At 40.4% G+C, this 14,061-nt stretch overlaps 1 protein-coding gene across 4 annotated transcripts in view; it reads left to right on the plus strand.

The window, feature by feature from the left end:
• The window catches only part of LOC137260033 (talin-1-like), a 134,061-nt gene that overhangs the window by 103,690 nt on the left and 16,310 nt on the right, over positions 1-14,061 (plus strand). For all 4 annotated transcript variants that reach the window (XM_067797716.1, XM_067797719.1, XM_067797717.1 and 1 more), the window contains 11 exons: positions 594-740; positions 1,196-1,294; positions 1,702-1,821; positions 2,500-2,646; positions 3,027-3,193; positions 3,310-3,493; positions 5,010-5,135; positions 10,836-10,952; positions 11,606-11,788; positions 12,283-12,387; positions 12,511-12,616. In XM_067797716.1, the coding sequence (XP_067653817.1) occupies positions 594-740; positions 1,196-1,294; positions 1,702-1,821; positions 2,500-2,646; positions 3,027-3,193; positions 3,310-3,493; positions 5,010-5,135; positions 10,836-10,952; positions 11,606-11,788; positions 12,283-12,387; positions 12,511-12,616 (1,501 nt within the window). The remainder of the gene's footprint in view (positions 1-593; positions 741-1,195; positions 1,295-1,701; positions 1,822-2,499; positions 2,647-3,026; positions 3,194-3,309; positions 3,494-5,009; positions 5,136-10,835; positions 10,953-11,605; positions 11,789-12,282; positions 12,388-12,510; positions 12,617-14,061) is intronic.

A 14,061-nucleotide genomic window follows, 5' to 3' on the forward strand; every position in this document is an offset into this window, starting at 1 on the left:
ATAGCACCCTTTTCTCTTGTCTCGGCAAACTTAATCTTAAACTTAATCTTAAACTTAATACTTGCAGGGAAACTCAATATTCTTATTTTTTGGGCAGGTATCCCTCTGAACTGAGGTTGTGTTTGCCCATGTTTACACACTGTACCTCATGAATCAAAGGGATTCGGTAGTGTAGGCTAATTAGGGCTGGTTGAGTTGAAGATATCACTTGTTTGCTATTTGATTAGGATTAATTAAGAAGTACCCAATGTTACGACTGATAACAGATAATAGTTTCAAATCAAAACACACTGACAATCCAATGGTTCTTTCATAGAGATATGTGATAATATGCCCTGGTTGGATGTCTCAAAGTTTGGATAACTTTGTTTTTTTCTTGTTTCTGCATGGATATCGAGACAGTGGTGCTGATTGTATGTCAAAAGGTACTTGCTAATCTGAATTAATGGAGAGAAGTGGGGTGGCCCAGTGGTTTGACCGTTTGCTCATTATACCGAAGACCAGGGTTTGAATTCTCACGTGGGTGTGTGAAGCCCATTTCTGGCATCCACTGCTCACTCACTCACTCACTCACTGTATGTCTGATGCTGCAGGCAATGCAGGCTCATGGCAACGTGGACGGTGCAGCAGAGGACATGAAGGACGTCCTTCAGGACCTACTGCAGACCATCGAGGAGGCCGCCTCCCAGTCTGGTGCTGTCAGCAGCATGATTGACAGCATCAGTAAGTCCATGGCACGGGTAGGTCTTGGTGTAGTTTCTGCCTTATATGGATTTCATGGGACTCATCGCCATGGTGGTTCCGGATTAGAATCGGACTCCATCCACCAACAGCTTTGACAGTTGTTTACAGTATGAATCACTGGATTATGTGCTTTGGTTATTTTTTATCTCAACAGTTTCACTATGGTTTAATTCATGGTCATCAACACACTTATTGGTCTGATCTAGTGATTATGTTAGCTGAATCTATTGATTGCATGATTATGTTGTTGATCACATACCTACATAGGAAAATATTTCTTTAAGAGAACTTGTTTCTTGGAACAATAGCAGCTACAGATTTTAATGAATGTTCTTAAATATTGTATGTGTCCCAGGTTTAGTGTTCGTAGATGTGAATATGTGTTGAGGGTTGGTCCAAGATTGTATTGTATAATGTCCTGCAGTAAGTAATCTCTGAGCTTTGGTTTCAGACTGATGAGATTATCGCCACTGAGGGAACATCGTTTGTGGACTATCAGACCAACATGGTGCGCCTCTGTAAACAGATCGCCAGATCTGCACAGGACATGGTGAGAACAGACCCTCCTGCAGTCTGTCTTGCAGATCCCCCAGCAGACCCTCCTGTAGATCCCCTGCAGATCCTCCTGCAGGTCCCATTGCAGTCTTTCTTGCAGATCCCCCTGCAGACCTTCAGAAGTCCTTGTATATCCGAGAGGGAATATCTGACTTCACGATAAACCTTGGTTTACTTGAGATGCTACTGAGTCTAGATCCAAAATGAGATGTTATGAGAACCAAGTAACCCTTGCATTGCTCGACAATAAGGATGCTTATGTTAGAAGGATTGTTGAACATCTTGTTTCTGGAATTTATCATACAACAGACACTATTAATGATTATAAATTATCGTTCAGCATGAGCCAATCAGAAATACAGTAGTCTTTACACCCCTGAAACGTCTCCTGATGTGCTTCAGATCGGCAAGTCCTCTACCAATGTCCAGGAGCTGGGTCAACTGGCCAACCTGTTGACCCGTGACTACAGTCAGCTCTCTAACAACTCCCGCGGGGCTGCCGCTGCCACAAACAACCTTGATGTACGTTGTGTTGTAGTTTACATTGTCCTGTGATGTTGTAGCTCTCTAGTTTTATAGTGTAGCTCACAATGGTTTAATGTTGCTCCTCACAATTCTGTTTTATTGTAGCTCAGTACAGTTCTGTAGTGTGAGAGCACAGTTCAGTTCTGTAGTGAGAGAGCTCAGTACAGTTCTGTAGTGTGAGAGCTCAGTACAGTTCTGTAGTGTGAGAGCTCAGTACATTTAATAAGTGTGAGAGCTCAGTACAGTTTTGTAGTGTGAGAGCTTAGTACAGTTCTGTAGTGTTGGAGCTCAGTATAGTTCATTCGTGTGAGAGCTCAGTACAGTTAATAAGTGTGAGAGCTCAGTACAGTTAATAAGTGTGAGAGCTCAGTACAGTTAATAAGTGTGAGAGCTCAGTACAGTTCTGTAGCGTGAGAACTCAGTATAGTTCTGTAGTGTGAAAGAGCAGTATGGTTTTGTAGTGTAGTAGCTCAGTATAGTACTGTAGTGTACTACCTCAGTATAGTTCTGGGGTGTGGTAGCTCAGTATAGTTCATTAATGTGGTAGCTCAATATAGTTCTGTAGTGTGGTAGCAAACCATTATTCTGTCCTCCTGTCATTAAGGTGTTGACTAGGACCATTTGATTTTTATGGAAGATGCGTATGCTGGTAACTGTTCCTCTGTATGTCTGCAGATCGGCAACCGTATCCGGACTGCCGTGCAGGACCTGGGACGCAGCTGTGTGGAGGTGGTGCAGGACGCCGGCAACCTCCAGGCCAACCCCACCGACTCTTATGCCAGGAAAGACCTGTCCGAACATGCCAAGAGCATCTCTGAGAAGGTAGGTGTCCAGACGATTTGTGTCAGTCTGTGTATCAGAGATGAGTGAGTGAGTTTTACACCACACTCAGCAATATTACAGCTAAGTCCTGGTGGTCTGTAAACAACAGAATGAGCATCGATCTATGCAATGGGATAAGATGACATGTCAACCAAGTCAGAGAGCCTAACCTGCTCCTCTTAGTCGTATCTTACGACAAGCATGGATCGCTGAAGATAAATTCTCACATGGATCTTTGTGGATCTCAGAGATGATTGATGTGACCTTGGGCCTTTCTGTGAAATTAGTGAGTCTTCCCATCTGTGGGCCTTTGTCTGAAAGTCATTACTGTCTTTTATCTATCTCCCTATAGTCTGACTTTTTTGGCCCTTCTGTTTTAGGTCTCGTTCGTCCTGGCATCTCTCCAGGCCGGATCTCGGGGAACACAGGCCTGCATCAATGCGGCCAGCACTGTCAGTGGCATCATTGGAGACCTCGACACCACTATCATGTTTGCTACAGCTGGAACCCTTAATGCTGATGGCTCCGAGTCCTTTGCTGATCACAGGTGGGTATGCTGTCAACACACCTGGTTAAGGAACCAGGTCAGTTATGTACTACGGCTGTTCACAGAAACAGTTCCCTTGAAAATAAATCTTGAACCATTCATTATCCATGTTCCAGGGAGAGCATCCTGAAGACAGCCAAGGCCCTGGTTGAGGATACAAAGACTCTGGTTGCCGGAGCTGCATCCAATCAGGAGCAGCTGGCGGCAGCAGCTCAGACGGCAGTGAAGACCATCACGAGACTTGCTGATGTTGTGAAGCTTGGCGCCGGATCACTGGGGTCTGAGCAACCAGAAGCACAGGTGAATAATGTTTGACTTTAGGTTTGACAATGATTAGTCTTCTTGACTCTTTCAACACCAGTCAACCAGGGGCATTTACTGCCATGACACCGAGTCAGCAGAGACCCTGAGGTCACAGTTGAAGGCCATGTTTATCAAGGAAAATATCAGCTCATAAATCATTATTGCTACTACATATTGTACATGATTTGAAAGGTATCATCCCACTGTTTATGAATATGGAATGTATTTTTATTATATTATTCAAATAATACAACTACAAAGTAAATATGTTAATATTTGATGAAAATTCAAACTTACATATTTATAATGGCCAGATAAACCACAAAGGGAGCAAACAATGCGGCGATTTTTCTAACATGTCATAGTATTCCCTTACCTTTTACTATTGACATTTTGAATCGGAAAGTTATAATAAAAAGATTTGAAAATAATATGTATGGTCGTCTATTTCCCGATGTCAGTGACTTTCCACTCTGTAATGCTATGCAACACATGGGAAATACCTCCTTTTTGTAGGTTTTGTATGAGTGATGTGAGGCAATTCATTAGATGGCGGGTATCACTTGAAAGCTCTGCGCATCAACATGATAACTGTACCCATGCCAAGAGTAGTTTCACAGTTGTAGGAAGTGATTTTATTGGATTGAGATGGGTTTCTAATGACGTTTTCTTGCCACATTCTGCTATGAGGAGCATGATTAGTCAAAACCAAACACGTGACCTTAGACACCCCATCATATTGCTGCAATGGATACCGACCTCCTAAGCGAAACCCTTTAGATTTAGACGAATGTTTTGGGTAAAATATCTCACTATTCTGAATGTGTTATGCAAAATTCACCATCTACACGTATATTATGGAACTTAGTGGACATATCGTACTAGGTTATGATCAGTGGCAAAAATGCTCCATGCATATATTTTAGCATTAAACAACGTGTCCAAGCGTGATATTCGAGGTGATAAAAGCCGAGATGGAAATAGTAAGTTATAATGTACATTTGACTACTGTCATTGATTTTATTTTTTAGGTTCTTCAACTTGTTTAATTATCATCTCGAAACATTGTTATTTTCCTCTTTCACAACTTTGAAGTGGCCCCGTAGCCAAAGCATGTGTTCGAGAATTACGTTTTTATAAAACCATGTGAAAATAGTTTATAATTCTAATCCTGTTGATAATGTATGGTCATTTGAAATTTGGTAAGTGTTTTCAGATGTTGTGAAAAGTGATAGAGTTGATAAAAGAATCGTATGTCAGTTAGGTTCCAAAAATTATCATATCATTTTGATGCGACTACTACCTGACATGTTTATTGGCCTACAGTGTTCAATGGGTTAAGCAAGAGACTTTCACCCAGCACTGGGTATCATCAGGAAGGATTTAACTCATGTAGTGTCTCCTTAAGCGAGAGACTTTCATCCAGCAGTGTATGGGGATAATATCAAGGTCTATTATAGCTGAATGGTTACAGTTTGGATCCAATTTCGGGCATGTCTATATCTGGCCACAGGTTCTGCTGATCAACGCCGTCAAGGATGTCGCCTCCGCATTGTCAGACCTCATAAGTGCGACCAAGAACGCTTCGGGGAAGAGTGTCAACGACCCCGCCATGCTTCACCTGAAAGACTCGGCAAAGGTAGGTGGTCTGTTTTGTTTGTGTGTCTAGCCCGCATGGCCCACCGCTAACATCAGCTCCATACACGGGTACCCTTACTAGTCAGGACTGGTCGACTAGCTTGCTTCACTCACTAGTATAACTGTGGCCTAGCCCAGTCTACAGGCGGAGTCTACCGGCCTGACAGGGAAACACATGGGGCTTGGTCAGACGCTAAGTCAGTGATGAATGTGGCACAACTTGGAGGGATGGAAACTACGGCTCAACTTATAAAGTGTGTCAGGTGGTATGGTAAATATATTTATTCACTATGTCCGTTCATGTGATCACAGTGAACTACTGTCAGTTCACACATGGTACCGGTGTGTCATTCTGTTTGTTGTTACTGATGACAAGAAGTTGTAGTTCACTGGTTAAAACTTACGTGATTCTCGCTTAGGGTTGATACCCTGCATCTTGCTGTGGTACGATGCTTATAAGCACAGGTGGTCAGGTATCAGGCTGATACATGTCATTGTATCCCAAATTCTCATTGTCTGACCCTCCGTGCTCTGGTCAATCAAGATGATGTCATAAAACTGGATTATGGCAGCTCTGTGCTGAACAAACCAACAAACAGACATTGTACAACTGACTTTTAAAGTGTTTCATTCATTAAATATGGCGGATGTGGAAAGGGAGATAACTATTGTGGAGAGCGAGACTTTGAGAAACTCAGGGACTCAGCTGTGGTTTTGTTCTGTTCAGGTTGTGATTATGATATCATGTTTTGTGAACTTGTTGGTTGGTTGGTAATTCATTTTATGATGTAGGGAAAACAGTACTTTGGATTGTTAAGCACTATGATTGTAGGCAGGATTTCTGAAGGGAAGGTAACTGTTCTGTGTTTTCCGAGGGGCAGATCTAGGAGGAGATCTATAACTTGTATGGTTTCTGAAGGGGGAGACAACTTTTGTGTGGTTGCAGAATAGGGAGTAAACTTGGTGGGTTTGATGGATGAGGCAACGTACATGGTTTATGAATGGGAGTTAATGCAGAGACATTCTTCAACAGTGTGTAAATGAAAACTTACAAGATGAGTTATGTTCATCAGATCAATTATAGTGGGTTAGTGGATCAGTTTGAAAGATGGAATGTCTAATCTCATGATAGTTGTTTGACTGACATTGAACATTGTATCATTGACATGGAAATTCCATTCTTCAGTGATAGAGACAAATTCTTCATACCTGTTATGACAGCTATCAACGTATCAAAAACATTCCATTCTTTACCTTTGAAGACAGATCCATTAACAATTGTGGTAGGAGCCATTCATGTGCCATGTGTTGACCAATCTGTTCAACTACACAAACTTTTCCTGGCACGAGTGTGGGTTCTTGTGACCCAGTGTGATTTCAGATTAACAGTTCAGTGTTTTGTGTTAGGTGCTTGTGTTAGACACAGATGAAGAGAGTCCTTGTGTTTGACACGAAAGAGGACTTTTTTGTCCAATGTTAGCCACCAAGACGAGTGTTGTGTGTTGGGTCTTTGTGTTTGAGAAGTTGTGTTGCAGCTGTAGAGGTTTGTGTGACCAAATTTTTAACTGTAGCCCAGCTGATGCTGAAGCCACCTTTCTGCTAACTCAGTCTAGAACACCTTGAGAAGGATGCTCAGTGCATGGTGATTTCCAATCCCGCATAGGAGTGTTGCAACAAGAAATTTTGAAATGACTGTCTGTTACATCAACCAGTAGTTCCAGCTGTAGACTCTCTATGCCTGTCCCAGAACACCATGTCATACTTTGACCAGAGCCTAGATTTTTGAAGCTCTCTTAGCACTAAGATAGTCATAAGTTAATGTATGGCACTTACACCTATCTTAGCGCTAGGAGAGCTTCGAAAATCTACGCCCAGGACGATTGTTTCTACATGAGGGATAGCTAAATTGCTAGTATGCAGTTTTGGCGTTCACATAATTGAAATCACTGATTTATATTTTCTGGAGATGGACAGCAGCCAGGCTAAGAGGATCACGTTTCATGTACATCCCAAAAAAAGCCCTGCCCGTTCATCAGTGCTAACAAACAAGGTGCCCTATTAGCTGTCAGTAAACATTTTGAAATCGATATAGGTTAAAGGTTTGGACTGCAACACTCCGAAATCCTCTTTCACACAGTATACTTCCAAGGTTTGTAGCTCTGATGCTGAATATGCTGTTTTATTTTAGTTTTCGTATACATGATAAAACTGCTTACAAACTTGCTTATTCAATCTGGAAACATGAAATGTGTAACCCTTCTTACATCTCTCCTAGGTAGGGTTCCGTAAGACTTTATTTTTAGTTTACTCTGTTTATGTTCATTTTTCCTTTCCGTGGTTGTTTCAGAGGTCAAGAGTTATTGACTCTGCCGATGTCAGGTTTTTACGTTCTTTGTTCGCATGAAGTGCGTGTGCGTTGCTACTGGCTGTCCGTACTCTGGTCAGCCGGCTGCTGCACTTCAGTATCTGTGTGTGGAATAGACCTGTCGTTGTTGTGTATGCTACCTGGTTCATCAATTAGATCAGATCATTAACATCATTTGTCTATAACCTATACCAAAGAACTATTCAAAAGTGCCTTGAATCCTTGTTAAATGAATAACTGCACTTGTTTGCCAGTTCAGCACCTGTAGAGTAATCTCCCCTAGGTATTGGATATTAGAGTTTAACCTTTATCCTCCCTTTATGAATGGTTGTCTTTCTTCATATCAGTGAACATCATTGGCTGAAATCAGTGATGCTGCCTATTCATTGGTTTTTAAGATGCACTGGAGCTGACGATTGCATGTTGTTAGAGCACGTAGTCGGACATAACAACTAGCCTAGAGATTGAGTATTCATGTGCCAGATGTGCACTGTTTAACAGAGGGCAGTCACATACTATATCAGAGTAACTAGAGGGTTTACTCAAAGTTGTAACAAATCTCTTTGGAGACCAGGCTAAAGTTTAATGCTTAATGACCATCATTTTGAGTTTGGATCCAGAAATTGGTTTCAGCCCTTCCATTGTATAATATTTTGGAAATCATATCCAAGAAGTATGAAAGTTTTGATTCAGATAGTTATATTTTCATATTGTAGCTCAGTTTTGACAAACAAATTCAAATTGCCGGCAGGTTTGGATAGAAACATTTTAGTTTCAAGTAGAGCATGCGTTGCATCAGCTTTCGTTGGTGTTTGCATGATTCGTGCACTACCTAAAAAATCATCCAAAAACATTTTTATTGTGTATCAGCTACCCAAGAATGTAAGTGTTAAAGTTTGGTTATATTTGTCCATATTTAAAATATTGATATTCCTGTGTTAGGTGAACTTGTGATTTTGTAATATATATTTGGAGCTGTTGGGAATAAAGTATATAGTTGATACAGATTATAATACATATCATTGGTGTAGAGATGTGTTGTGTAATGTCGACCGTTGTGATTCAGTTTCATTTAGAAATAGCATTCATCACTGCTTGAGACTACTTTTTTTACAAAATAATTATTCAGTTATTACAATTTTCCCAATGTATATCTCTAATTGATATCAAAACTGAAAAGTATTCTTGATCAAAATTTCAATTTTATGGTTGTCAATTATACTGTGTATTAGTTTTTGTGTAACAGTTTGTAAGCAGTTGTTCATTCTTAGCCTATGGAATTATTTTTCTGACTATATTGAGCTGAGTATTAATTTGTGTATTGTCATATAGAAATAAACGAACACTGTCCGTGCTTCGATGTCCTTGTTTTTTCTGCTTGTGTGACTAACAAACATAGATAGTGTGTCACACAACCTCACACCTGCTGACAGGCAATAGCAAAGGGATTGGTTGGTCAAAATGGCTGCTGATGGATGTAGCAGAGTGTCAGTGAAACAGGGTCCAGCTACACAATAAGCACCTGTCCATTTGAAACAGGTGACTAAATAGGGATTGGTCAAAATGGCTGCTGATAGGTGTAGCAGGGTATCAGTGATACAGGGTCCAGCTACTCAATAAGCACCTGTCCATTTGAAACAGGTAATGGAATAGGGTTTGGTTGGTCAAAATGGCTGTTGGCATCGATATAGCAGAGTGTCAGGGTCTAGCTGCCATCTTGTCACATGCGATGAAATAGGGATTGGTTGTCAAAATGGCTGCTGACTTGGATGTTCTCGCAGGCTGTTGATCCAGGAGGGATCAAGCTTTACATTACCGAAAGCACCTGTCATGTTATAACAGGTGATTCAATAAGTATTGGTTGGTCGCAATGGCTCCTAACAAGGATTCTCTTAAGATAGTGGTTGAGCTGGGATGGATCAGGCACCTTCTTGGTTGCTGATGTTGGTGTTCTTAAAGGCAATAGTTGACTTTAACACAAGCACCTTTCTTGTTGTAAGAGGCTAAAAATAGGGATTAAATGGTCAAAATGATATTTGTGTTGTCACGGCAATGGCTCAAGAATGGGAGTGATCAAGGTAAACTTCAACACAAGCACCTGTCTGTTGGCTGGTTGGTTGGTCAGCATGGCATCTGAAAAGCTTATTGTACAGGCAATAATTGAACTTGGATGATTCAAGCTATACCTAACCACGAGGACCGTTCTTGTTGTAAGAGGCGATAACATAGTGACTGTTATCATGGACATCTGTCTAGCCACTATTTCATGCCACAAGGGACACTAGAGTTTCATATCTATAGCATGATTTGTTGTGTTTGAGTCACACAATAGATTATTGTTTTCATATATATTCATAATGTGTTGTTACATGGCAATTTTTAAGAGTGAGTGAGTTTAGTTTTACGCCTCACTCAGCAATATTCCAGCTATATGGCAGAGGTTTTTTAAATAATCAAGTCTGCACCAGACAATCCGGTGATCAACCGCATGAACTCACTCACTCGAGTTGCGAACCAACGGGACAGGTTGTTGACCAAGTTCCACCAGACAGTGATTTTCCCACTGGGTATGGGGTGTTCATGAACAACCATATATGGGGCTATGGTAGTGAGGATTGTAGGGGTTATACTGAGGGAAGAAAATAAGGGATCAAACGAAAGTGCAAGCATGGAAAACCTGGAAAAAATATAAAGGTAAAAAAATAAAGGTACACTTGTCCTTACGTGTGACCCCTTATTTTATTCCGTCAGTATATATAGTCCACACCATTCTGACTTACAACAGAACCTTCACATGCTGAAACATCTTTATAAAAGTTGTACATCATTTAGGATTTCTGGGAAAAATGAAGACGCTTCCTGGCCGTGTTTCTTGTGTAGGTTCTCACACCAATCCAGCAATACCGAAACAGTTAGGAATCATGAATATATTCAGAAGATGTTTTTGAAATCCACTACAAAAAAATATCCATAATATTCATGATACCAAACTTTTTTATTTGTATGGTTCAGATTGTTACAATGGAGTGACTTTAATTATATTAAAGATATTTATGTTTATTTTCAGCCCAATGTATGTATTTGTGTTATCATTAAATATGTGATCAAGTATTTGTTTTTGTGTTTAACGTGATAGTAGAAGCTACATAAAATGAAAGCCAAGTGGGAAATATTCAGAAATATTTCAGAGTAATTTGTTTTCTATATCATGAACATTGGGTGTGATGCATTTTATTGTCATCTTCAGGCTTTGTGTTGAGGGAGGGGTTTGTTTTTGTGTGTTGATCACTGAGGGACCTGCTGTGACCACTGTTGATGTTGTCAATGTTGTGCCAGGTGATGGTGACAAATGTGACGTCGCTGCTGAAAACAGTGAAGACCGTTGAGGATGAGGCTGTGAGAGGAACGCGGGCACTGGAGTCGACTGTTGAGGCCATTGGGCAGGAGATCAAGGTAGGTGATGAGTGAGTGAGTTTAGTTTTATGCCGCCCTCAGCAATATTTCAGCAATATGGCAGGTAGGTGATGATGTACACAGGCTAGGAAAATCATGTATTGTAAAATTATCATTTACTTTAGCATCAGCTGACCTCTTAAAGAAGCATAACACACGAAAAAGAAAATATTCTGAAAAAGTGAAGTGATTCCTCTGGATGCTAAAAGGACAGGGAAGCAGAATTTCAAAAGGGGCCACCATATTCAAACAAAAGCATACAGAGATAGATGTCCCAGTATTACGTTACGAACACATATGATTCTTGAAGGCTCCAAGAGTACAGATATTTCATCCAGCTTTAACATGACATGCAAGCATCAAATATGGAGAGTTGGACTCTGCACCCTGAAAAAATGCTTAGGGGAAACACTAAGTATTACACATAGATTGTTCTGCTAAACTCAATATGCACTAACATTGATTGTCTTACACTGCTAGGTGTGGTGGCCTTGTGGTTAAAGTGTTCACTCATCTTGTGAAGGTTTGATTCCCCGCTTGGGCACAATGTGTGTGGAGCCCATTTCTGGAGTCACCCACTATGATGTAGCTGGAACATGCTACAATCGTGGTAAAAACTTACTTACATGTTACCTCTGTCATTGTTCCTCCAGGCCTATGACACTGCAGAGATCTTCAAGAAGGCCAATGCAGAGGATCTCATCCGCTTTACCAAACCCATCACAAACGCTACAGCCAAGGCTGTCGCAGCTGGTAACTCTTGTCGCCAGGAAGACATAATTGCGGCCTCCAACATGGGCAGGAAAGCTATCTCTGATTTGCTGAGTATCTGTAGGGTAAGCCATCTTGAACTGATTATTTGTAGGGTAAGCCATCTTGATCTGAGTATCTCTAGGGTAAGTCATCTTGATGTGAGTATCAGAGGAGTAAGCCATCTTGAACTGATTATCTGTAGGGTAAGCTTTCTTGAATTGATTATCTGTAGGGTAAGCCATCTTGACCTGTTGTGTAGGCCATCTTGAGCTGAGTATTGGGAGGGTAAGCCATCTGTGATTGTAGGGCATGCCATCTTTAATTCTAGGGTATGCCATCTTTTGTTGTAGGTTAAGCCATCTTTAATTCTAGGGTATGCTACCTTGAACTGTAGAGTAAGCCATCTTTAAATCTAGGGTATGCCACCTTGAACTGTAGAGTAAGCCATCTTTAATTCTAGGGTATGCCACCTTGAACTGTAGAGTAAGCCATCTTTTACTTAATAGGTAGGGTAAGTCATCTCAATCAGTTGAGTATCTGCAAGATATAAGCTGATGTTCTTGCGGCAATGTTGCAGGGAGCTGCTGCTACAGCTGAAACAGCCGAAATTCGCCAGCGTGCCATCAACGCTGGCCGAATGTGTGGTGTAGCCTACAGAGAACTTCTTGAAAGCGTCCATCAGGTGCGTTGCCCCACAACATTGGAACTTGGCATCACTAAGATACACATTATGACCTATGGTTTTCAGGACTATAGTGCATGTACCAATTTCCTTCTGTAAATGTTCATGGTTTTGTGTTGTTAGGCTGTGCTTCGACCAACTCCAGAAGCCAAGCAGCAGTTGATGCTGATCTCACGTAAAGTAGCCAATGCTGTCACCGAGCTGGTCCAGTCAGCCGAGGCCATTAAAGGTACGTTTCTGACCAGGTTGGGTCATGTTGAGTTGTGTCAGGGTGTGCTCTGTATTGTGTGAGACATCCATCTCTCAAACATTCTGAAACTTTCAAATGTTTTTAAACTCTACAAGATTTTTGTTTCAGAGAGATATAATTTCAGATATGCATTTTTAAGTAAAACTTGCATTAGAGTTTCACCATTTTTCCCACATAAATAACCGTTTAGCATGGTGAAGTGATACAAAGTTTGAAAGAGTTTCGTGTGAGTATTCTGCAGATAAGATCTACAGTCTTGTCATTAGAACTGAGTGCCTAGCGAATTGTGTCCTCATGCAGTGTGGGTTGTGGCATTACTTGATCTGGAAGCTGTTGTTATTTAGCTGAAATATTGCTGTGGCATAAAACAACATGCAGGTTGAAATCAGCCTTTAAAAGTTATATTTTGGAAATGTCAGTTACATCAGAAATAACTTGGAATATTCAAAGTGTTTTATGTTTTTACTAGTGTTGCAGCACATATTTTGGTCTTCTTAATTTTGATAGAAATTTTGAATATTATTGTCATACATCATATACATATGTATTGCACAATGCAATATAGCTGTCATGTGTCATGAAGAGTGCATCTTATATCATGTCACTTTCATTAATCTATGTTATAAAATGTATATCATATGTCTGTGTTATACAGGTGTATATCATTCATGTGTAGAGTAAAGGTGTATACCATCCATACATCGTATAAAGATGTTTGTCATCCATGTATGTTGTAAAAATGTACATCAAGCATATATGTATAGAGGTGTATGTTATCCATGTATGGTGTTAAGGTATATGTTATCTCTGTATAATATAGATACTTATATCATTTATGTTGTAACGATGTATATCATCCATGTATGTTAAGAAGCTGTACTGTAGGCTATAACATGTAGTTGTCAGTAGTGTACACAGGGCTGGCTCCAGGGTCGTCATAGAGATGTAACTCCTACAAGTCTGTTTAATGAGATTATTCGTAAACAAGCACTGAGATCAAGGTTCTTAGTGGGGCAGTGTTGGAGCTGCATCAAGTGAAGCACTAAGACCCTGTTACCAAGCTATCTCACGGGTTTATAAAGGTATTCCCTAGACAGCAAGATTCTATCCGTGAATTGTTTACAGATTTGGGGGCAATAATTTAAGGATGAAGGATGGTAGAAAAATATTGAAAATGTAATTATTAGTTGTTTCTTTCTACGTTTGAATATGTTGTACAAGTCTTGGTTAGTTTTCATTGGTTGATTTATGTTTTTTGTCACGCAGATGTACCATCATGTATTTTTTTGGCCGAATCTCATTATTTTCAGCAAAGTTGAAAGTGTTCTTCAGTTTGGGATTTTCAACTTTATGAGATTTTTTTATCAGTGATTACACGATGCCATTTAGAAAGTGGTCAAATGCAACATATGTCATATTTGGGA

This window comes from Haliotis asinina, chromosome 13, assembly GCF_037392515.1.
Source record: "Haliotis asinina isolate JCU_RB_2024 chromosome 13, JCU_Hal_asi_v2, whole genome shotgun sequence".
NCBI classification, from domain to species: Eukaryota; Metazoa; Mollusca; class Gastropoda; order Lepetellida; family Haliotidae; genus Haliotis; species Haliotis asinina.